General features: G+C 40.7%; 1 protein-coding gene across 13 annotated transcripts in view; it reads left to right on the forward strand.

Annotated features, from left to right (window-relative positions):
* Positions 1 to 1,543: 1,543 nt before the first annotated feature.
* PCLO (piccolo presynaptic cytomatrix protein) overlaps positions 1,544 to 25,048 on the forward strand; it is a 526,538-nt gene continuing 503,033 nt past the window's right edge. For 11 of the 13 annotated variants that reach the window (XR_007918164.2, XR_007918166.2, XR_007918167.2 and 8 more), the window contains exons 1-2: positions 1,545 to 2,066; positions 8,816 to 10,256. Coding sequence is in view for 10 of the 13 variants with exons in the window: in XM_051842630.2 (XP_051698590.2) it covers positions 1,852 to 2,066; positions 8,816 to 10,256 (1,656 nt within the window). In the remaining 3 variants the exon portion in view is untranslated. Of the gene's footprint in view, positions 2,067 to 8,815; positions 10,257 to 25,048 lie in introns of all 13 variants that reach the window. The other 2 variants (XM_051842632.2, XM_051842633.2) reach the window with 1 other exon arrangement.

A 25,048-nucleotide genomic window follows, 5' to 3' on the forward strand; every position in this document is an offset into this window, starting at 1 on the left:
ACAAAGAAAGGACACTTCTAGAAGCGTGAGCAAATCTGGCCATCAGAATGTTGGGTGGCCTCAGGTTGATCTCTTTATATAAAGCCAGAAAATTTCCTTCATAAAGTGACTCTTTGCCGTTGGAAGTTGCATCTCAGTATTTTATTGGAGAATCAAAAATTTTGTAGGCACTCAAATAATAATGTAACTTTGATGACTAGTCATCTAAAAACAGCATTGTCACAAACTATTAAAACTATGCCATGCAGTTTTAAAACAAGTGGAAGAACTGCTATCAAACTATGTGATGATTATAGCGAAAAATAGGAAAATTACTTTCTGAAATTTACTTGTTTGACTTGTTCCCAACTGTTATGTTTTTCTTTAGTCTCAACAGTGGTGACATTAGCTCCCTATTATCAGAAAAGACAGCAAAATTGGGGAGGCTGATCCAGTCACCTTGAGGAAATGGAATAACAACACTGTATGTGTTTGGGTGGGAGGGTGTCAGAAAAAAGGAGGGTGGGGAGCGAGAGCGAGAGAGGAGAGCGAGAGAGAAAGGGAGAAAGAAACATGACTCTTTCATTTACTGTTTCACAAATGGACAGGAGTCCGGCTGCCACATGGGGGCAGGGGCTCAAGGCCTTGGGCCACCTCCTGCCTTCCCAGGAGCATTAGCAGGGAGCTGGCCCTGAAGCGGAGCAGCTAGGACTCCCAGCACTGGGATGTGCGTGTCCCAAGCCAATGTCCTAACCAGCTGTGTCACAAGGCTGCCCGCCCGTGTTGATAACTTCCTTTTTTGAGTTCTATCCCCATTTGTTAAATAAAAAGAGGAGGGTGGTTTTAAATCATGTTTTCAATAATTCCCATAATATTTTAATATTTAACTACAAGGGCTTCACGCCAGGAGCCAGGCTCCACCATTTCCCATGATCCTTTACTTTCATATAGTGTAGTGCCTTCAGGGAGCACCCTAAGCTTCCAGCGTTTACAACTCTTACCTGACTTTGAATACTTTTAACTAACTTAAATCTAATTGGGGGAAGTTTCTGACTGAAAAGCACCCTTTCCCCGTAGCTCCTTTGAAGAATATCTGCCTCAGCTTTCAGGGGTGTCTTGTTCACCTACAGTTACCTGAATCCTCTCCTAAAACCCTTCCGTCACAGAAAAAAATAAAAAAAAAAAAAAAAGAAAGAAAAAAGAGGAAGAGGGGACACTTGGAGAGTGAAAGTCCGGGAGAATGGGAAAGTGGGATGAGGGGCCGCGGGAATGGGATGAAGAGACTACAAATCCCGTAAGCCACCGCGGGAAACGGACGCGGGCCCTCTCGCCCCTCCCCCACCCCTAGTCGGCTCCGCCAAATCTCAGGTTGAGGCATCCGGAAATATGCCTGAGAGAAACCTGGGCCGTTTCGCCCCAGATTTCGGCGGCGCGCTGGCCGGGAGCCTTTAAATCGGCGCCGAGGGCGCGCGCAGATACCGACGACGCACAGCGAGGGGGCGAGGAGGGACAGGCGCGGCCCCAGCCCGCGCCCGTCTCGAGAGGCGCATGCGCGCCGCGAGGAGGCGGGGCGCGGTGGGAGGGGCGGACGGCGCCCCGGCTGGCCCCGCTCAGATCTGCTTCTCCCCGGCTCGGGGAGCTGAGGCGGCGTGCGAGGGGCGGCTCGTGCCACGGTCGCCTGGCGCTGCCCAACATGGAGGTGGCACCGGCCTGGGGCGTCCCCTCCGAGCGAGACTGATCGCTTCCCGGCGTTGCGTGCCGCGGCGCCCCGTGCCGAGCCCGGGGCCGCAGCTGCCGGCACGCCCCGCGGCGGACCCCAGCTCCGGACGCAGCGCCAGCAACGAGCGCGGCGGCTCCGCGTCCACCTGAGCCATGGGCAACGAGGCGAGCTTGGAAGGGGAAGGGCTGCCTGAAGAGCTGGCGGCGGCGAGTCCCGCGCACGCCGCGCTCCCGGCCGGCATGGAGGCGGACCTGAGCCGGTTGAGCGAAGACGAGAGGAGACAGATCGCCGCTGTCATGTCAAGGGCGCAGGGGCTGCCCAAGGGAGGCGTCCCCCCGGCCGCTGCGGAGTCGCCTTCCACGCACAGGCACGCACAGCATGCTCTCTATGTCCGGGCGTGTGCGGAGGGCTTTCCCGTGCACATACGTGCCGGCACGGCCGTGCAGACATGTCGCCTCCGTGCGTGTGATTCTCCCTGCCGGGGGTGGCCATGAGGACCGCGTGAGGCTGTCGAGGGGCAGAATCAAAGAGGATGCAGTGTAGAGTTTCCTGGTGGGATGGCCGAGGGCTGCGTTCTTGGCACCGTGGTTTTGGGTTGTGGTGTTTGGCCGTTTGGAGCGGGGTCCCTCCAGGGCGGCGTGGAGAGACGCCCTCCGGTGCTCTACTAATCTGGAAGTCTTCCATGAATACCACACGGATGTGCGGGGGGTGGGGGTGGCTGGGCTGGCTGTTTATCTGTGTTGAAACCTCCTCCCCCCAGCATTTGGGATCTTTCTCTGTCATTGCTAGAACGACACCTTTAATCCCCTCCCCGCCCCCTCCGCCGGAGGTGATTTGTGCTCCTTCCCCACCCCAGCCTCAGAGAACAGAGGCTGTTAGGTAGAAGGCACAGACAGAATATACCTTTCCTATCCTGTGAGGGACCCGTGGCATTAAACAGATGGTGTGGTCACAGCAGAGCAGCTGCTGGACATGTATTTGTGAATTCGCATCTGATGTCTTTAAACCGCTGCTCTTTTTTTTTAAAATGCAAAAGTGACTTTCAGTTTAGGGACGAATATGAGAATTTGTGTTACCTTAAGATTAATTTTATGTACACATTTAAAAAAAACAAATAAATGACAACTTGCACAGGCAGTTGGAATAGCCTTCTGCAATGTTAATATATTCATTCCCTCTGTGCATTTCCATTCGTCCCAGTAAATTAGTTGTTTTCTAAGAAGGTATAATCACTGCATCTGCCCTGCCTTTATTATTGTAAACAAACCCTTTAACTTTGCACCCTCCAGTAGCAGTTCTCTGTCCGAGGTACTGAAACCCTTCCTGTTGCATGAAGGCATGGGAAAACTGCAGTTTTCCTTTGGAATATTGAATATGCAAAATACCTAGGCATAGACGTGTAGATTCTTATTCTCTACTTCATAAAAAGGAAATCCTTTTCACTTAATCACTGTTGTTTAATTATCTATACCTTTGTTAGTGTAATATAGGAGAAATGTAAAGTACTTTATAGATTTTTTTTAATGGCAGTATTTTCACATAAACTCTTAGACATCTACATTCTATCAGGTCAAAACCCTATTCATATGGAAAGGAAACCACCACTAGTGAAAACCAGTCCTTTATATTAATGTTTAATATTTAGACTAGTAATATAAAGTATATTGGTTTACTATTAGTATTGTCTTTCTTATCCATGATCTTAAATAGTACAGTTAATAATATATTTTTGTCTACTTCATGAAAAATTTATTTGGAAAAAAAATTGTGTTCATTCACTAGATTTCCATAGGGTAATATCAGGGTACAGTGTTTTTATTAGCTTTTGAAGAAGATATGCCAGGTCTTCTAAAATTCTTTTTCTAACAGGCACAAGCAACAGGTAAAGCATGCTAGTTACAGACACCAAGAAAAGTATGTTTGATTTCTAGATTCTTAACTTCTGTTCAGAGGATGGCTAAAACTGTTATTTGTCTATAATATTATTGCTTTATGCAATATTTGTATATCAGATGATAGTATACTTTTAAAGCTCTCTGTTCATAATTATATTATGGTGGAATTCTTATTAAAAGTTAATTTGTAGCCTAAACAGTTCTTGATGAAAGCTTCCTCTAAAGAGTTAAATAGACCATGTTTCTGATTTTTACAACGTGACTGTATTTCACTGAAAGAGTTCCAGAAAAGGTACATAACTTTTGGAAAGGTGTTATCCTCATATATGATAACGAAAGAAATACTTGGTTTATCATTTAGATTTAATAGAATCACTTTAATTTATGTATATATACAAAAATAAATTCAAATTTTCAACTGCTTGAGTGATGTGAATTAGACATGATAGGATTTGTTTCTTTGTTTTATGAAATAAGAGTCAACAGCCCCAAGTCCTAGGTTAGATTCTTATCCTGCTGATTTTTAACTGACTCATAGCAAACTACTTATATTTCTCCATCAATATATGCCTCAGGTTGCTTGACTCTAAAAAAGACTAATACTAACTGCTTTACCTATCTAAGAAAATTATTGTGAAGATCACTTCAAAATTAACAGAGATTTATTTTTTTTTTACTTAAGGGAATCCCTAAAATGTAGATTGTGATTAGATCATTATCAGTAGTAAATGATACTGTTAGTGTTGGCTACAGATAAATTGTATGTCAAATTTTACATTGTTATGAGTTATTTTGATATATTTATGTTTTCTTTCATACAGAGATGTCAGTGTGATGGAGGCAAAATCATGATCACTAACCATGTTAGATATCTATGACTAACTAGTTTTGTGTGTGACCTTGAATTAGTTTCTTAGCTTTTCCAGTCACCAGTATTCCTGTACAGTAAAAAGTGAATAGATAATTCTGTTTGCTTAGATTTCTGGTATTTTCACATTTTACGTGACTCAGCACTGTCAAGTGCCATTGCTTGTTGTGTTTCATTTTTAAAAAATCATCATTCCACCTCTTGTTACATTCCTATATAATATATTTATCTCATTTAATCTGAATCATTTTTTTTTTTTTTTGTTAACTTGTGAAACAGGTTAACGTTAATTTGTTAAACTGTAACCTGAGGAGGACAATAGTGAAATGAAAAGGGAGATGGTGTTAAACCTGAATAGACAAGTTAGTAGAGGATAAATTACATGTAAAATATCCCTTGGATTTTCGATTCATTATAGAATCAGCAAAGTGCAGTTTTATGACTTCTCATTTTATTTACAATTAGGGATATGTCATATGAGAAGGGCTTCACTGAAAAACTTTTATGATTACTAGGATATTCTATATGAATTGTGACTGATGAGATGATTTCCTTTAGAATTCCTTTCAGCTTTCCCTACTGGAGAGATACCTTCACACCTGTCTCTGCACCCCCCCACCCCCCAACCCTGGAGCAGCACAGTCCAGCTTCTAATATAGAATATTTCCACTTACATCTGAGAAGGTCTGTGGAATTAGAAGTGAAAAGAATTCAAAAAACATTAATCTGGAGTAAAACTAAAACCTGATATGTTCATTCATCTGCTCCTTGTTAATCATCCATTTATTCATTAATTCATCAAACATTAATGCTCGTCTACTAGATTCCAGGCTTGGTTCTAGTGATAAAAGGATGAGTGAAATAGGCTCGCTCTCTAGGAGTTCACAGTCTCTTATAAAAGAGGCACAGATTGCCCTTTAGTCACTTTTAACAGCTGTTTTACCAAACAACAAAATCACCAAAAGACCATTGTTAGCACCTTCACACTTTTGTTCATTATTAAGCCATTATCTTCTCTTAATGATTTTCTTTTTACGTCCAAATCACAGACTTTGTGTTTTGCTTTTATTTACATAGCTATAGCAACTAAAACTAAAATTGTGGGTAGCCTTACGACTATATAGGTATTTTTTTGTCAGGGTATTCTATAATACCTATAGTTCAACTTAATATTTATTGGAAGTACATGCAATTATGATTTCTGATGAATCTAGCTTGCTTTCAGTTTTAGCATTTACTTTTACTACAAATGTTTACTATTAATGGTAATTTTTCTATATGGTAGTGAAGTGAAATAACATCAAAAAGGAATTACCAAAGTATGTTGAATAGTATTTTTAGGAAAGAACAGTTTAGTAACAAAAAGAACAGAGATTCTTGTCTTTTTTTTTTTTTTTTTTGGACAGGCAGAGTTAGTGAGAGAGAGACAGAAAGGTTTTCCTTCTATTGGTTCACCCCCAAAATTGCCGCTACGGAAGCCAGGAGCCAGGTGCTTCCTCCTGGTCTCCCATGTGGGTGCAGGGCTCAAGGACTTGGGCCATCCTCCACTGCCTTCCCAGGCTACAGCAGAGAGCTGGACTGGAAGAGGAGCAACCGGGACAGAATTCATCACCCCAACTGGGACTAGAACCCGGGGTGCTGGCGCTGCTGGTGGAGGATTAGCCTAGTGAGCCGTGGCACCACCAGTGTCTTGTTTTTAAATAAATATTTCTAGCCAGTTCAACCGAATGCCTAAAAAGTTACTTCTAGCATAGTCACATTTATAATGTAATCTGATGAAGGAGGGGGTGGTAAGTTAATTGAATCTAGGATATCTGTAGAAAACTGGTGAAGATCTGACCAGTGTGCCTTTTTGAAAATAATGCATTTTTAGGTGTTTACTTTGACTATTTTTGCCTTTGTATGGAAGTGATTACACAGGAAGGACTATAAAGAAACATGCTAAAATGATTTTCCCCCAAAAGAGATACATAGCAATGCTTTCTGAAACAGAACATGGAACTGTTGAAATCAACCAGGGTAGTAATTTTAGTTCCCTGTTCAAGGAAAGACTTCAGAGACTTGATGCAGCTTATACTTCTGTAAACTTTTTTCCTGGAGGGAATTCCAAAACTAAGAATTCTGTTTATTTTTATTTATTTTTTAAAAGGTTTTATGTATTTGTTTGAGAGGTAGAGTCTCAGAGAGAAAGGAGAAACAGAAAGAAACGTCTTCCATCCACAGGTTCACTCCCCATATGGCTGCAACAGCTGGAGCTGGGCTGATCCGAAGCCAGGAGCCAGGAGTTTCTTCCAGGTCTCCCACGTGGAGGCAGGGCCCCAAACACTTGGGCCATGTTCTACTGCTTTCCCAGGGCGTAGCTGAGAGCTGGATTGGAAGAGGAGTAGCTGGGACATGAACTGGCACCCATATGGGATATTGGTGTTATAGGCTGAGGCTTAGGCTACAATGCCATAGTACTGGCCCTGAATTCTGTTTATTCATACTTTATCAGAAAATTAGTTTGTTTACTTATTGCCATTTATAGGTTATTCTTTCTACCTGAGTCTTAGCTATTTGTAAATAGTGCTTCTCAGCTTTACTACTATGTCTTATATCTTGATCTGTGCTCAGATCTTCCTAATGGGAAGTGCTGAAAAACTTAATTCGTATTAATCATTGAATCAAGGAAATTAAAAATTTGTAGACGGGTCCATTAGGTGAAATTTGACAAAATGGATTAGAATAATCTAGAACTTTATTATGATCCTGTCATATTTTAGGTGCTACTGAATCACTGTTTCTCCTTTTGCAAAATTAAAAATCAAGCAAAAATATTTATCTGATTTTCTCCATAATTCTAATGCAGAATATTCTTTTACTTGTAACTTTATTAATGAAAAATGGCTTTAAAAGATTGTTGTACTTAATTTAACTTCTGGTCAAAAATATATGATAAACAAATGTCTATTTTAAATATTTAATCATAGTCATTTAAAACTCTGCTTTTTTATATTTTTAAAACTCTACCTTTTATATTTATGAATTAAAATAAACCTTGTTTATCATTTCAATATTGGTAATATTACTAATTTATCAGTGGCAATAATTAATGATGTAGCAAACATTAAGTAAAGTGATTATTGTGTATTTTTTTTTCCAATCTGGGAAAGTGACAGTTTTCAAAAATAAGATCACAACCAGGTTTTTACTATTTAGATCTAGGATATATCTCAGGATGCCTTAAGCAACTATTATGAATTTCCATAGAAAATTCAGAGTAATATTTAGCTATTAGAAAACAAAAATAAACATGATTGCTCTTCCACAAGAAAGATGGGACTTTTTTTTTCTCAACAGTATCTTAAGTAGTGAAAGTAGAAATTCTTATTCTACAAAATTTATTAAGGATGCTTTTATGGTTGTTAACCTTTCTAGACAGAATACAATAAAATTGGATTGATTTCCAGTTTCCTCAGCGTTCTTGGAGAAGACTGTTGTAACTTCTGTTACCAAAACTTCCCTAGTGTCACATTGTGCCTTATGTAACTAATAAATTCTCAAAATCAAGTTAAAAAATTAAAAAAAACCTTATCTCTTTAAAAATGAATAGTTTTCCTTTGAATGCTGGTGGTATTTGGAGAACTAACTTTATTTAGTCATAACTTCAGATGCCCTTTGGGCACATATGTCTGAGATATAATATGGCATTGATTTATTGAAAATTTAGTTTAAACTTGTATTTAATTAGTTTTTAAGTCTGAGCAGCTTGTTAAGGGTAATTATTTTTTGTTATAACTAATTCCTAACTATGTATCTTAATTTTTCATCAGTTATAACAAGTATTGCTTTTTCTTTGTCACTTGTAACAAGTATTGCTTTTTCTTCGTGTGTTTGTTGAAAATTGCTACCCATGTGAAGATGTAGCAAAGGCAAAATTTTAGGATGAGGAGCAGGCATTTAGCCTGGTGGTTAAGATACTCTCATCCCCCATCAGAGTGCCTGGGTTCAGTTTCCTGCTCTGGCTCCTGACTCTACCTTCTTGCAAATGCAGACCCCAAGAGGCAGCAGTGATGATTCAAGTAATGGAGTTCACGCCACTTATATGAGAAACCTGGATTGATTTCCTGGTTCTTGGCTTCAGCCCTGCCCCTGCAGGCATTTGGGGAGTGAACTAACAGATGGTAGCTCTGTCTTTTTCTCTCCCTGTCATTTTGCCTCTCAAAGTAGTTTTAAAAAGTTTTATGATCGCTTATGGGATACTACAAAACTGGTCCTAGTTATACAATCATAATTTTGAGGATATACGAAATCAATACTGCTTAATATTGTTGATTTGCATTATTTTCACTTCTTTTTCTTTCACTCTTCTAGGAAACAAGAGTTGGATAGCAGTCATCCTCCTAAGCAACCAGGAAAACCACCAGACCCTGGGCGTCCAGTTCAGCCTGGTCTCAGTAAAAGTAGAACTACAGACACTTTGAGGTTAGAGCAGAAATTGCCTGGAAGGAGTCCTTCCACTATTAGCTTGAAAGAATCAAAGTCCAGGACTGATTTTAAGGAAGAGCACAAATCTAGTATGATGCCTGGCTTCCTCTCAGAGGTTAACCCTTTAAGTGCTGTCTCCTCTGTTGTAAATAAATTCAACCCTTTTGATTTGATATCAGACTCTGACACATCACAGGAAGAAACCGCCAAGAAACAAAAAGTAGCTCAGAAGGAGCAAGGAAAACCGGAAGGAATCACAAAAGCTCCATCACAACAGTCACCCAAGCCAGTTCCTAAGCAACAAGGGCCTGTTAGGGACCCAATTCAGCAAGACAGCTCTCCTAGGTCAACATCTTCTCAGCAACCAGAAAGAATCAAATCACAGCCTCCAGGTTCAGGAAAGCCGGGCCAGGGGCCTGCTCAGGTTTCTCAGACAGACCAGGCAAAATTGCCACTTCAGCGAGATGCAACGAGGCCTCAGACTAAACAGTCAGATGTAGTAAAAGGAGAATCTGTTAAGCCCTTATCCAAACCTCCTGTTCAGCAAACAAGTTCTGGAAAGCCTCCACCTCAGCCTGGACCTGAAAAACCACAGCCTGGAGCTACAAAGCCACCTATCCAGCAACCAGGGCTAGCAAAGTCCTTAGCTCAACAGCCAGGAACTGTGAAGCCCCTGGTCCAGCCACCAGGGACAGCAAAGCCTACAACTCAGCAGGCTGGGTCAGAGAAGCCTTCACCTCTGCAGCCTGGGTCTAAGTCTGTGGCTCAGCCTTCTGGGCTTGGAAAGACTCCAGCTCAACAGCCTGGGCCAGCAAAGTCCCCAGCCCAGCAGCCGGGGACACCGAAACCTCAAGCTCAACAACCTGGACCACAGTCTCCAGCTAAACCGTCTGGTCCAGTGAAGCCCCCAGCTCAGCAGCCAGGCCCAGCAAAGCCCCCAGCTCAGCAGCCAGGCCCAGCAAAGCCCCCAGCTCAAAAGGCTGGTCAAACAAAGCCCCCTCAACAGACTGGCCCAGCAAAGCCTGCGCCTCAGCAACCTGGCCCAGCAAAGCCCCCAGCTCAACAGCCTGGCCCGATAAAGCCCTCAGCTCAGCAGTCTACAAAAACAGTCTGCCAAATGGAACCTGGGAAACCTCCGCAGGCACCACCAACTCCATCTGTAGCACAGACTCCAGTACAGGGCCTTCCTAAAACCATCTGTCCTCTTTGCAATACCACTGAACTTCTGTTGGATGTTCCAGAAAAGGCCAATTTTAACACGTGCACTGAGTGTCAAACCACTGTGTGTAGTCTCTGTGGCTTTAATCCCAATCCTCATTTAACTGAGGTGAGTGCGTTTATTCACTGAGCCATGTCATCAACTTCCACAAATAGTGCTTATCAATTCTAATGGAGTTGTTTTTCTCTGATCCTTTTCTCCCTCAGTTTCTTTTCTTCCTTCTTTTCTAATCTGTCAGTTGTATATTTGAGTTTGTTTCACATTTTCTTCAATAGTAAGTCCAAAATATTGCCAATATTCTGAAAATTTGGCACATAATACAAATATGAATTGACTGAAAGATATTAAGCAACTGTTCATTTCACTCCACATGTATGGTCTATGTTCTTCATTTATTTAAATGATTTTGCATTAGCTTTTAAGTTGGTGCTTCTGCCTACCAACATTTCAGTCTTAACTATGATCATATTTATGTTCAGGAAAAAAAACTGGGATTTTTAAATTCTAAGTACAATTTTAATATAAAATTGAGTAAAGTTTTTCATTTTGCACATCCCTTTCCATGTTGGTAATTCTGACATACCAGTGAGGTTTCAATTCCTCATTCCTTGACAGTCAATAATAGTGTAAATCCGGTCACACACTGAAGTCCTTTGAGAAGGTTCAGCCTGTATGGCTGTCTTCTCAGAGAATCACAGTTTGTATTTCCAAGGTTTGTACCTGAGTAAGCTTTACTAACCCATCAAATTAAGGGGCCAGGAGTGACATTGATGCATACTAGGCTGTTTACTCTGATTGAGGATAAGAAAGTAATTCTCATTAGGTTAGTTAATATTAGCTTAGCACTTAAAGGCCAGAATAAAGTAGTCATTTTAATAGGTGGAGATTGGGAGAATTTAAGAGGGAAGGGACCAAAAAACAAGAGAGCACACAAAAACTTCAGAAGTGCTCTGGAGTTCAGACATAATACTGTGAAGATGGACTAATAATATAAGTAAAGTAATAAAGAAGTTGAGGGTCTCCGAAGAGGTTCAGTTTTTAATGAGATCTGAGTCCTCTTACTTGATGAGAGGGTACATTTGTTTAATCTATCTGGAGACAGCTGTTAGTGGGCTGTCCATGCATTATGTCCACAAACGGCCCAGGAAGCAACTGATAACAGGCATTGAAGGATTATGTGATGATTAAATATCCCTGAGAGACAAGGCTTTGTAGTCTGTTTATAAATGAAATCTCTGTTCTGATAATAACAGCAATGATGATTGTTGGTAACCTATGTTAACTTGGATACTTATGAGGAAAAATTAAAATATGTGCTTTTATAACATTTCAACCTCTGATGGTTTTCTAAAATTTCTTTTAATTTTTTTGAACAAAAGTCATGTTGAATACTTTCAAACAAGCCATTCTGTAAACTGAAAAAATGCAATTTATAAGAACATGCTGCAGGTTATGGAGGAAATCAGATTATAAGTACTTTATATATATTTTAGTAAGAATGTGAAATAATGACTTTATATGAAAATTTTATAATGTTTGGATTTGTCATGTTTTGGTGGCACTTTATTAGGTAGACACATGCAGTCAGAAATTTAAGGTACATATATTATTTGTATACCCATTACATGGAAGACAAATAGTATGAATATTTGAACACCTGTATCAAAGTTCATGAAAATTACATATTGTGAAAAAAGTCATAGATTTAACATTTGTTTTGAGTCAAATTAAGCTTATCTTTTAATGCTATTTTCCATGAATGAAAATATGCAGAAATTTGCTTCGTATTTTTGATGGGACATAAAGATAAGTAAAGCAGTGCTAATCTTTGCATGATTTAAATAGATTTGACATTGCATGCACAAGGAAATATATGTTGCCAGCTGAGAAGATCTGTGAGAAATATGAACAATGTGATGTAATTGAGAGTAGGAAGTACTCGTTTCTAATGGGGAGGGTTAGGGAAAGCATCATAGAGAAAAGGGCATTTGAGCTGGGTATACCAGGATGAGTATTATTTCAGCAGACAAACAACAGAAAGAGTAAGATTTGGGCCAAGACCTGGAGCCAGAAATGTGAGGGCATATTTAGGGAGTCGGGAATAATCTAGGTTAGCTGGAGTTATGGGGAAAAAAATGGGCAATGAGATCGAAGACAGGTTGAAGTCAGATTTTGGTCTTTCACATTTAGTGGTAATGGTGAACATTCTACTTTATGAAACTTGATTAATGCAGTCATACATTTCTTTTATAAATTTGAATAAATAAGTTTTTGTAAAGCACCATGGAGTACAATGACAGATATTTGTTAGATATGGAGTCTTCCCTAAATCATAGGAGAAATAAAAGCTGTACAGAAGAATATATATGTATATAAATACATATATACACACACATGGAATGTGACTTTTTTTAGGGCTTTACATTTCACATGATTCTTTCGTATTTCTTTATAAAATTAAACTTCTAAATACTTCTATGGACATGTATTCCATGTCCTCTATTATACTAATGAGGAAACTGTCATTCAAGTAGTTGTTGTTTTTAGTTTTTTTTTTAAATGGGGAATTTTTAAAAAAGATTTATTTATTTATTTGAAAGGTATACTTACAGAGAAAGATTGGGAGAGATAGAGAGACATCTTTCATCCACTGATTTACTCCCCAAATGACCACAATGACCATGGCTGGGCCAGGCAAAGCCAGGAACCAGGAGTTTTATCTGGGTCTCTCTTTTTTTAAAAAATTTTTTATTTAGTAAATATAAATTTCAAAGTACAGTTAATGCATTACAATGCCCCCCCATAATTTCCCTCCCACTCTTACCCCTCCCATCTCCCGCTCCCTCTCCCATTCCATTCACATCAAGATTCATTTTCAACTATCTTTATATACAGAAGATCGATTCAGTATATATTAAGTAAAGATTTCATCAGTTTGCACCCACACAGAAACACAAAGTGTAAAATACTGTTTCAGTACTAGTTATAGCATTACTTCACATTGGACAACACATTAAGGACAGATCCCACATGAGAAGTAAGTACACAGTGACTCCTGTTGTTGACTTAACAATTTGACACTCTTGTTTATGGCGTCAGTAATCTCCCTAGGCTCTAGTCATGAGTTGCCAAGGCTATGGAAGCCTTTTGATTATGCTGACTTCGATCTTATTCAGACAGGGTCATAGTCAAAGTGGAAGTTCTCTCCTCCCTTCAGAGAAAGGTACCTCCTTCTTTGATGGCCCCATTCTTTCCACTGGGATCTCACTCGCAGAGATCTTCCATTTAGGTCTTCCTTTTTTTTTTTTTTTCCAGGGTGTCTTGGCTTTCCATGCCTAAAATACTTCATGGACTCTTCAGCCATATCCAAATGCCTTAAGGGCTGATTCTGAGGCCAGAGTGCTATTTAGGACATCTGCCATTCTATGAGTCTGCTGTGTATCCCACTTCCCATGTTGGAGCGTTCTCTCCCTTTTTGATTCTATCAGTTAGTATTAGCAGACACTGGACTTGTTTGTGTGATCCCTTTGACTCTTAGACCTATCAGTGTGATCAGTTGTGAACTGAAATTGATCACTTGGACTAGTGAGATGGGATTGGTACATGCCACCTTGAAGGGATTGTATTGGGATCCCCTGGCATGATTCTAACTCCACCATTTGGGGCAAGTCAGCTTGAGCATGTCCCAAATTGTACATCTCCTCCCTCTCTTATTCCCACTCTTATATTTAACAGGGATCATTTTTCAGTTAAAATTTAAACACCTAAGAATAACTGTGTGTTAATCACAGAGTTATCTGGGTCTCTTATGTGGGTGGCAGGGACCCAAGAACGTGGGCTATCCTCTGCTGCTTTCCCAGGTGCATTAGCAGGGTGCTGGAGTGGAAGTAGAAAAGCCGAGACTCAAACTGAAACCTATATAGGATGTTGGCATTGCAGGTGGTGGCTTAATCCACTGCACCACAATGCTGGCCCTTTTAGTGTAGCTTAGTTGTTAGACTCATTCAAATAAGAAATTATGAAGCAGAATACAAACCAAATCTTTTGATTCCAAATCCATTTACTGTTGATGGGGAAAGAGATGAGGTGCTATGAGGTCAAAGGAGGAAACTCTCAGTGTTAGTTGGAAGTATTGGAGGTATCTTCATGAAAAGAGAAATATTGGAACTGGGAATTTGGAGGAAAGTTAAGAATTTCAGTATATATAAATGGTCATGTTAGGGGTTGGGAATGTGGAATTGAGGCAGGTAGAGTAGCTAAGTAAAGGAGAACATCTCCTTTTTAGCTGGGAGAGCTTGGGTAAGTCTTTATACTCTCTGTTACAATGGCACCATTTGAAATACGAAAATAATGTTGTTTGCCAAAGACATTGGATTGTTAACAGAATTAACTCAAAATTTGAAAATCTTAAATAGACGGAAATGCTTCTGAAGTTGTAATACATTGCAACACAGGTGATCTTAATATTTTGAATAGATCTGGATTTTTTAACTTTAAACAATTTTGACTAACAATATTGTATATTTTATGTGTAGTCTTTTAGCACATATATACGTATAAACTGATCAAATCAGACAGGTAGCATTTCCATCTCCTTATCTTTTCTACCAGCAGCTCCTTTCTTCTAGTTCTTTGTACAGAATATATTATATATTCTAGCTGCCCCCCTACACTGTGGAAAATTAGAACCTATACCTTCTATTGAACCACATATTAGTGTCACTTACCCAACTCTCTCTATCACCACTCCTTCCACCCTTTCCAGCCAGTAGCAATCACTATTCTTAGTTCTGATAGACTTTGTAAAACTTCCACTTGAGAGATAATGTGCAGTATTTATTTTTTTGTGATTGGCTTATTCCATCCAAAGGAAATGAAATCAACCTGTCAAAGGATTTGCATTTCCATGTTCACTATTCACCACAGCCAAGATATGGACTCAAACTTGGTGTCCATCAATAAGTGAATGGATAAAGATATACAGAAAACATTATTATTCAATCTTAAGAAAGAATGAAATTCTGACATTTACAGCTTATTAGTCTTTTGAAATTTACTTGCAATTTATTTTTTAAATAGATATTATGTCATAACATGTTAAGTTCTAAGGTGTCAATCTAAAGCTATATGAACAAAAATATTAATGATAACATTTCATTTTAACTTCTATTAATTTTTTTCTCTCCATAAAGACAAATTAATTCAAGGTTCTAATTCAGAATTCTAGAAAGGTATCTTTTCTAATCCTGTCTGCTAAATGGCCAGTTTCTCCAAGTCTTGAATTACTGGGCTGAGGGGTCATATCTGGGAGGGTGGAGCTTGGATAGAGGCTGAGAGTTTCTGTTGCAGGAGATAAGTTAGATGGTATTATCCCTCTGGTCAAATTTCCCTCAAATATTCAGATTGAGTAAAGCCACAGTCTTCCCATGCAGGATAGTGACAGAGGCTGGACATTATTTAGTACTTTAATTTATATGAATTTATTATTTTCTAGTTTGATGTTTATATGCAGATAACACCATAACTACTTTTTTAATTTTTATTTTTTTAAGATTTATTTGAAAGGCAGAGGCAGAGAGAGAGAGAGAGAGACAGAGACAAAGAGATCTTCCCCCGCTGATTCACTCCCCAAATGGTCGTAATGGCCGCAGCTGGGCTGATCTGGAGCTAGGAGCCAGGAGCTTCTTCTGGTCTCCCATGTGGGTGCAGGGCCCAAGGGTACAGGGGCCCAAGGACTTGGGCCATCTTCTACTACTTTCCCAGGCCATACCAGAGAGCTAGATTGGAAATGGAGCAGCCAGGACTTGAATTGGTGCCCATATGGAATGCTGGCACTGCAGGCAGCGGCTTCACTCACTACACTACAGCACCGGCCCCCGTAACTACTTTGTCTATGGGTAAAACAGAATGCTCCTTGAAAAGACTAAGGATTTTTCTTTTTTTTTTTGTTTTTGTTTTTGTTTTTGTTTTATTTTTTTTTTTTTGACAGGCAGAGTTAGAGAGAGAGAGACAGAGAGAAAGATTTTCCTTTTTCCATTGGTTCACCCCCCCCCCCCAAAGTGGCCGCTACAGCCAGTGCATTGTGGCTGGTGTGCTGTGCCGATCCGAAGCCAGGAGCCAGGTGCTTCCTCCTGGTCTCCCATGTGGGTGCAGGGCCCAAGGACCTGGGCCATCCTCCACTGCCTTCCCGGGCCACAGCAGAGAGCTGGACTGGAAGAGGAGCAACTGGGACTAGAACCCAGGGTGCTGGCACTGCAGGCGGAGGATTAACTTAGTGAGCCGTGGCGCCAGCCCTTTCTGGTATTTTTGGTTTCCAGCAAATCAAAATTATTACTGTATTGTTTGTGACAATCCCAACTTCTAAATGACTACCAGGTCTTTGGAGGAAGGGATAGAGAGGTAGGGATGCTTAGCCACAGGTTTGAGGGATGTGTTTACTTCCTTAATTGTGAATTTGCTGACCTTCCCTTCACTTCTGTGTGTGTGAACAGTCACCTTTAGACAACCGTAACAACTGTGTGGAGAGGATGGCCTTTAAATTAACTGTTACTTTTGGAGCCTGTGTAGATGTGAGCAGTTGCACACACTGACAGTAAGCCTAGACTTTTGATGCTTGATAATGGTTTATAGCTGTATCTCTTTTTGCTGGTCAGATAATATATTAGTCTTTACCATGCAGATTTTTTTCTTTGCATCATGCTTTTTGATGCAAACAGTGATCATGTTGCTTTCCAATTAGTGACCAGAGTTTTTGTTGATTTACTTTCTCTCTTTTGGTATGTAGCCTCAGGCAAGATAGATGTTAGGATAGAAATTTTAAGGCCTGTCTCTAGTGTGTGATAATTCTCCTGACTCCTGGGGAATTTTGCAATATATGTGAAGCAACTGATTACTTTTCACAATGTTGGCAATGAACCAAATGTTGGTGATGAAAATGAATTTATGTGGGGATTTAGGTAATTTTTTATCTGTCATGATGGCCTATATATGAATCATTCTTCTGGCTAACACCAGATATTTTATTAATAAAAACATAGCCACCTTTCAGAAGCTAAAAGCAAGCAAAAAAACCAACAAAAATTGAAGCCCTAGTGTCTTCTTTAGCTTGTAGTTCCTCCATAAACATTAACTCATTGAGTTAGGGAGTGACTCATAAAAGACTTCAGATTGCCCCTATAGTTAACATCGTAATACCAGCCTCTTTTCTGAGGCCCTGATCAAACAGTAATACCAGTCTACCTTTAGACCCTAGATAGAAGCAAACCTACCTTTGCCATCTCGAAGGAAATGTGCTGTCCCTATCACTGACCAGTGGAGAGCAACATACATATATTGGGGCCCAACCAGAGGCCCACATGTGGGCTGATCACATCCTGCTCATCTCCAACTCTGAGCTCTGAGTCACTGCCTTTAATCCCTCAGGGAGTCTAGTTACTGAGCAGTAGCTGCCTGAGTTCTTGCTCTGTGCTTTGCAATAAACACCGACTCAAAAAAGATCCATACTAGACTTCTATATAAACCTCCACTTATTAAAAAAAAGCAAAAATTGACTGAACATTTTCAGACGGATAAAAAGGCTTAATTTACCACTTTTTAAAAAAGATTTATTTATTTATTTGAAAGGCAGAGTTACAGAGAGGCAGGGTTGGGGGGGCGGCAGAGAGAGAGAAACTTCCATCTGCTGGCTCACTCCCCAGATGGCTGCAATGGCTGGAGCTGGATAGATCTGAAGTGAGGTGCCTGGAGCTTCTTCCGGGTCTCCCACAAGGGTGCAGGGGCCAAGGACTGGGGATATTTGTGGCTGCTTTGCCAGGCCCATTAGCAGGGAGCTAGATTGGAAGTGTAGCAGCCAGGTCTAGAATCATCATTGCCCATATAGGATGCCGGCACTGCAGGCAGTGGCTTCACCCACTACATCTCACAGCACCGGCCCCTGACCACCTCTTTTAAGTGCATAGTATGCCTACTTCTCTTTTAATAAGAGGAAACAGGGCATGGGGAACATTTGTTCAGAAGGGCTGTTAGGAAAAGAGTCAAGCCATGGCAAATGTTAGGAGGCTAGAGCCTGTGGAAAAGGAAAGCCAGTAATGTTGTGGAGTGGATGAATTCAGGAATTTGAGGATGAGCCATAGATAAAGATTGGCAGAGGAATAAGATTTATTAGCATGGGATGCCCATTGTGCACAGCAGGTTAAGCTGCCTCTTTGAGGACCCACATCCTGTATCAGAGTGCTGGTTGGAGTTCTGGCTACTCCACTTTTTTATTTATTTATTTTTTATTCGACAGGCAGAATTAGACAGTGAGAGAGAGAGACAGAGAGAAAGGTCTTCCTTCCGTTGGTTCACCCCTAAAATGGCCTCTACGGCTGGAGCTATGCTGATCCGAAGCCAGGAGCCCGAATCTTCCATCTGCTGGCTCACTCCCCAGTTGGCTGTAATGGCCAGAGCTGCATCGATCTGAAGAAGCCAGGAGCCAGGAGCTTCTTCCGGGTCTCCCACGCGGGTGCAGGGGCCCAAGCACGTGGGCCATCTTCTACTGCTTTCCCAGGCCATAGCAGAGAGCTGAACTGGAAGAGGAGCAGCCAGGACTAGAACCAGTGCCCATGTGGGATACGGGCGCTTCAGGCAGGGCATTAACCCACTGCGCCACAGCACCGGCCCCGATGGAATTCTGGGTTTCTGTCCTGGCTATTGTGGGTCTTTGGGGGAGTGAACCAGTGGATTGGAGATCTTTCTGTTTATGACTCTCTACTTTTCAAATAAATTAAATAAGTAAATACATCTTAAAAAGTTTTATTACCAGGGCTGGTGCTGTGGCAGAGCCGGTAAAGCTATCGTCTGCAGTGCTGGCATCCCATGTGGGCGCCAGTTCGAATCCCGGCTGCTCCACTCCCGATCCAGCTCTCTGCTATGGCCTGGTAAAGTAGTAGAAGATGGCCCAAGTCCTTGGGCTCCTGCACCCGCCTGGGGGACCTGGCAGAATCTCCTGGCTCCTGGCTTCAGATTGGCGCAGCTCGGGCCATTGCGGGCAGTTGGGGAGTGAACCATCGATGGAAGACTCTCTCTCTCTCTCTCTTTTTAAAAAGATTTATTAGCAAGTAAAGATACAAACTCAAGACTGAGAGCTGGCCTTTAAAGTAAGGTACAGTATATGACATTTGGAGTCATCCTTTTGTGTGATTTGGAGGCATAGGGTGCTTTGGGCAGAATTTTCTGGGAAATGACAGAGATTTCCAGGTATTGGGTGCTACCCATTTTCTGGTCTTTTTAGGAAGTCTTAGAAGTGTTGTAGCATTGGGTGTGTGATGGGAATGGGAGTGTCAGTTGTGATGATTTTGTTATAATGATATTGTAATAGGCTATAGGTCACTGCAAGGATGTAGTCAGCTGCCATGTTGGATATTTTAATGGGCACCAGTTCTGGGCAGCAGCATAGGCATGGGAGAAATTTGAGAGGCATGCTGGAGAGAGAGGGTATGGTCTCTAATCCCTGTTTCCTTACCTGTAACAATAAGACATTCCTGATGTTAGAATGGCTGACACAACTTTTAAAAAGGAGGATGTTATTTCCTTGATTGTTTACTGGGTGTTTTTTTTAACCACAAAATTGTTTTGGCACTATAATTTTGTTGTTAAAATTTATTTCAAAGGCAGAGACAGAGTTCCCATCTGCAAATTCACTACCCAAATGCCCCCAGTGGCTAGGGCTGGGTCCAGGCCAAAGCCAGGAGCTAGGAACTCAATATAATCTCCAGTGTGGATGGCAGGAACCCAGTACTTGAGCCATCTTTGCTACTTCCCATGGTCTGTGTTGTTAGATATTTGGAATTCGGAGCTGGAGCTGGAACTTGAACCCAGATACTCTGGTATGGGACCTGGGCTTCTTAACTGCTAAGCTAAATGCACATTCTTGTCACCTCTGATTCTAAGGAAGGACTACCACAACATTTCTTCTAAAAAGGACTGAGCACACATATTCATTTCCTCTATCTATGGGTCTCAGTTTCTGGAAGGCTGAAAGTAGTATTTCCAGAAAACGTGAAAGAGCACCAGTTACGTCAGTTGGCATCCAGAAGGATTCTTAGAAGGTATAAAGAAAGTGGGAAGAATTAACAAAGAGCTAAGAAAACCATTGTACAAGTGGCTTCTTGAGGGAAACTCAGAGAAGCTCTGAACTTGAAATCAACAAATATACAAAGCATTAGTGAGTTGTAGTAGTAATCAATGAATAGGTTAAAGAGTTGCAGTAAGAACAAAAAGGATGACTGAAGTCTTCTAGTCTCCTTTGGGACGATGGGATTTAGAGAGAGGCTTTTCTTTCCCCTCTCTAAATGAATTTTCTCTCAGTAAAGGGGTGATTTGCCTGAGGAAGGTTATTCATAAGAAACCTGGGGGGCCGGTGCTGTGGCTCACTTGGTTAATCTTCCACATGCAGCGCTGGCATCCCATATGGGCACCGGTTCTAGTCCTGGCTGCTCCTCTTCCAGTCCAGCTCTCTGCTGTGGCCTGGGTGGGCAGTAGAGGATGGCCCAAATGCTTGGGCCCCTGCACTCGCATGGGAGACCAGGAGGAAGCACCTGGCTTCTGGCTTTGGATCTGTGCGGTTCCAGCTGGAGCAGCCATTTTGGGGGTGAACCAACAGAAGGAAGACCTTTCTCTCTGTCTCTCTCTCTCTCATTGTCTATAACTCTACCTGTAAAAAAAAAAAAAAAAAAAAAAAAAAACCTGGGGCCTTCAAAGGAAGTAGAGGTAATACCACTCACCCAGGGAAAGGTGCAAAGGAGGGAACCAAAACCAAATAGAACACTATTCAACCGTAAGTCCAATTCACTAAATCTGTAACCATCAGGGTAAAACTGTCCCTGTTGGACACTGACCTCTGCTGTCTTCTTGCCTGTCATGTAGAAGATAGGTCTAAAGGGGAAACAGCCACCTACAGGTATAGAAAAGGCCCTGTCAATTACCTACCCAAAATAATGGAGACATCCAGATTATGTGAGTATTTTTTTTTTTTTTTGACAGGCAGAGTGGACAGTGAGAGAGAGAGACAGAGAGAAAGGTCTTCCTTTGCCGTTGGTTCACCCTCCAATGGCCGCCGCGGCCAGCGTGCTGCGGCCGGCGCACCGCACTGATCCGATGGCAGGAGCCAGGAGCCAGGTGCTTTTCCTGGTCTCCCATGGGGTGCAGGGCCCAAGCACCTGGGCCATCCTCCACTGCACTCCCGGGCCACAGCAGAGGGCTGGCCTGGAAGAGGGGCAACCGGGACAGAATCCGGCGCCCTGACCGGGACTAGAACCCGGTGTGCCGGCGCCGCTAGGTGGAGGATTAGCCTAGTGAGCCGCGGCGCCGGCCCATGTGAGTATTTTGAAGAATATAACTGGACATTTTAGCCGTAATAGCACAAACAACAAACCAAAACACCTGACTTCATAATAGAGAGTTCAGGAGCAAAAAACTTAGAAAAATTCTTAAAGTTTCTGAGATTTAAGAGGGCATTTTATTGAGAACTACCCTACTTGAACTACCCTACAGTGGGCTAGTTGAGGGCAAAAATGGGCCCAGTTGATAGCCTGGAAAATAAGGATCCAGACTTTTCTCATCATACAACTGAAAGATGAAAGGAAAAATATAAATCATTCCATTGCTTACTTGGCATCTATTATGTCTCACACCAGTTGTAGATTCTGGGATATAGGAGCAGAGCATTTATCCTGATAAAGGTCACAGGTCAAACATGGCAGAACAGATGGTAATAATGGTCATGGGGAAAAATGAACTAAGGAGGATTTTAGTGGGCTGAGAAGAGAGGTCTGAGAAGGTGTGATAGAGTCCCTGCCTCCCTCCCAGTTATGGGGTTGGGGTCTGAGAGTTGCTTTATAACTTGGGATTCCAGAATTTTTAATGGTGACTAAAGGTCTTACTGTTGAGTGTATTCCTAGCTGAGGCTGAGGGTCAGGGATTAGGGTGGGAAGGAATGAATGAGTAGAAATGCACCCAGGGCTGCGTATAATCCTGAGGTTCCTACTTTGCTGCAGTCTGCGGAAATGTGGAGTTGGGGGAGTGATCATTCTATGAAATCCATAGCATAGGGAGTTATTCATATTCTTAAAAATAGGTATTGAGAAGGTTGACTTTTAGAAAAAGCTCTATAACAAGATGAGAATACTTAATACTTTATAGATAACGATAAAATGAAAGCATTATTTGGTGTTACAATAGTAACTGCAGGGGCCGGCACTGTGGCAGTGCTGGCGTCCTATATGGGCGCCAGTTCAAGTCCCGGCTGCTCCACTTCCAATATAGCTTTCTGCTATGGCCTGGGAAAGCAGTAGAAGATGGCCTAGGTCCTTGGGCCCCTGCACCCATGTGGGAGACCCAGAAGAGCTTCCTGACTACTGGCTTCAGATCGACTCAGCTCCAACCATTGTGGCCAATTGGGGAGTGAATCGGTGGATGGAAGACCTCTCTCTGTCTCTGCCTCTCCTCTCTTTGTGTAACTCTGACTTTCAAATAAATAAATAAATCTTTAAAAAAATAGTAATTGCAGAAAAACTAACAGCAGAGTTAATACTGATTGATTTTAGAGAGTAAGCCTCAATGGTACAGGGTGGCTGTTATACTATATTTTCATATTTTAGAAATCTTATAAATTCGTGCTATAACTATAATCATCACTGGAATAATTTAAAACTTCTAATTTTAAAATGGTTTGTTTAACAAGTATATGTTGTATAGGGATGTATAAAGGATTTCAATTCTTAATTTTTACCTCTTCAGTGCTGACATTTTATTTTATGAAAAGTTAAGAATTTTACATTGTAAATAACAAGGAAAATTTGCAATGCCTTATGCCAGTGATGCCAGCTTTGGTCAGTTTCTTTATTCATTATTTGCTTATCACAGTTATGTGTGCTTTGACTGGCACTATATTTATATGAAGTCAATAAAGAGAAATAAGTTACCTAAGTTTGAAGTGTGTAAGATTTTTGGAAGACAAAGGATCTTGGTTTTTTTGCAGTGCTGTGATGATCCTTATGGTCATTCATACTAGTAAAACTAGTAAAACAAATATATCCTGATTATAACAAAATTAATTGTGTTTTAAAAATAGTTTTTAATTAAAGGAATGACACTTGGTCTTCTTTAATTTTTTTTAAATTTTTTAACTTTTATTTAATAAATATAAAATTTCCAAAGTACAGTTTATGGATTACAGTGGCTTTTCCCCCCCATAACTTCCCTCCTACCCGCAACCTTCCCATCTCCTGCTCCCTCTCCCATTCCATTCACATCAAGATTCATTTTCAACTATCTTTATATACAGAAGATCAATTTATACGTGTTAAGTAAAGATTTCAACAGTTTGCACCCACACAGAAACACAAAGTATAAAGTACTGTTTGAGTACTAGTTATAGCATTAATTCACATTGTACAACACATTAAGAACAGGGATCCTATATGAGGAGTAAGTGCACAGTGACTCCTGTTGTTGACTTAACAAATTGACACTCTTGTTTATGGTGTCAGTAATCACCCTAGGCTCTAGTCATGAGTTGCCAAGGCTATGGAAGCCTTTTGAGTTCGCCAACTCCGATCTTATTTAGACAGAGTCATAGTCAAAGTGGAAGTTCTCTCCTCCCTTCAGAGAAAGGTACCTCCTTCTTTGATGACCTGTTCTTTCCACTTGGATCTCACTTGCAGACATCTTTCATTTAGGGTTTGTTTTTGCCAGACTGCCTTGGCTTTCCATACCTAAAATACTCTCATGGGCTCTTCAGCCATATCCAAATGCCTTAAGGGCTGATTCATTTAAAAATCTGTATAACTTATGTGTACCAATGCCATATTTGATGAAGTCTGATGTGCAATGTTTATCTTAGGGTTTGGATGTTTCCTGGCCGTAAGTTTAATCTTTAGAACTAAAGCTTCTTTTTCATTTTCATCTTTTAAATTATTAGATATGTCAGGTGTTTTTCTGCAGGGGTGGGGAGGTTTTATGATATCTAGTAACCTATTGTTATGTTAAATATGAAGATGCATGTAGCAGGGTAAGACTAGATATTGTGCTTTGAAAGCAGATTCCACAATTAGCAGCATCATTTATTGGAGTAAGTGTAATGCAGTGATGGATTAACCTGTTCATTGTTCAAATCCCTTGAGAAAATACACATATTTGAACTCTTTTCCCTATTCCATATCTTAATTACTTTGGATAAAAAGGAGAATTTACAAATATTTCAGAGATACTACATTGAAGACAGAGATGTACATGGTCTGTTATAAGTTTATGGTGATTTCTCTTAAAGTAATAATAATATCAAATGCATTAATAAGGCATCAAGTCATCTGTGCTAGCCCTATCTCTGCCCCCACACATGCATATTGGTGCTAATATTACTATGAATTCTCTTCAAAGTGCTACCAATTACCTTCATTAAGGTAGCAAAGTCTTTTCTTGCATTTTTCTTACCATGGTAAGAAAAGAGGTTGTTCTTTTGTCATGAAGCGAGATGGTTTGAAACTGTGTACTAGGTACTTTATATGCATTTTGTACTTAACACTCTTTTAAATGTGCTTGTCCCATTTTAAACATGAATAGACTTAGAAAAATAAGATTCATATTTAAAGCATTTTGAAACCTGCAGTATTTCCTTATAAATTAATCATAAGTTGACCTTTTGGAAAAAGTGAAAATAATATGAAATTTTAGACTTGGATAATATGAATATGGTAGCATAACTTTGTTTTATGATTTGGTGGGTCATGTTATTTTTCCAAGTGTTATATATATTCTATTGTTTGTTAGGTGAGAATATGCATTAATTAAAAATCATATTTGGCAGTGTAATGTAAGTGCTTTGAAATTGAAATTATATATATTCGTTGTTACTATTAATG

Source organism: Oryctolagus cuniculus, chromosome 3 (assembly GCF_964237555.1).
Source record: "Oryctolagus cuniculus chromosome 3, mOryCun1.1, whole genome shotgun sequence".
NCBI classification, from domain to species: Eukaryota; Metazoa; Chordata; class Mammalia; order Lagomorpha; family Leporidae; genus Oryctolagus; species Oryctolagus cuniculus.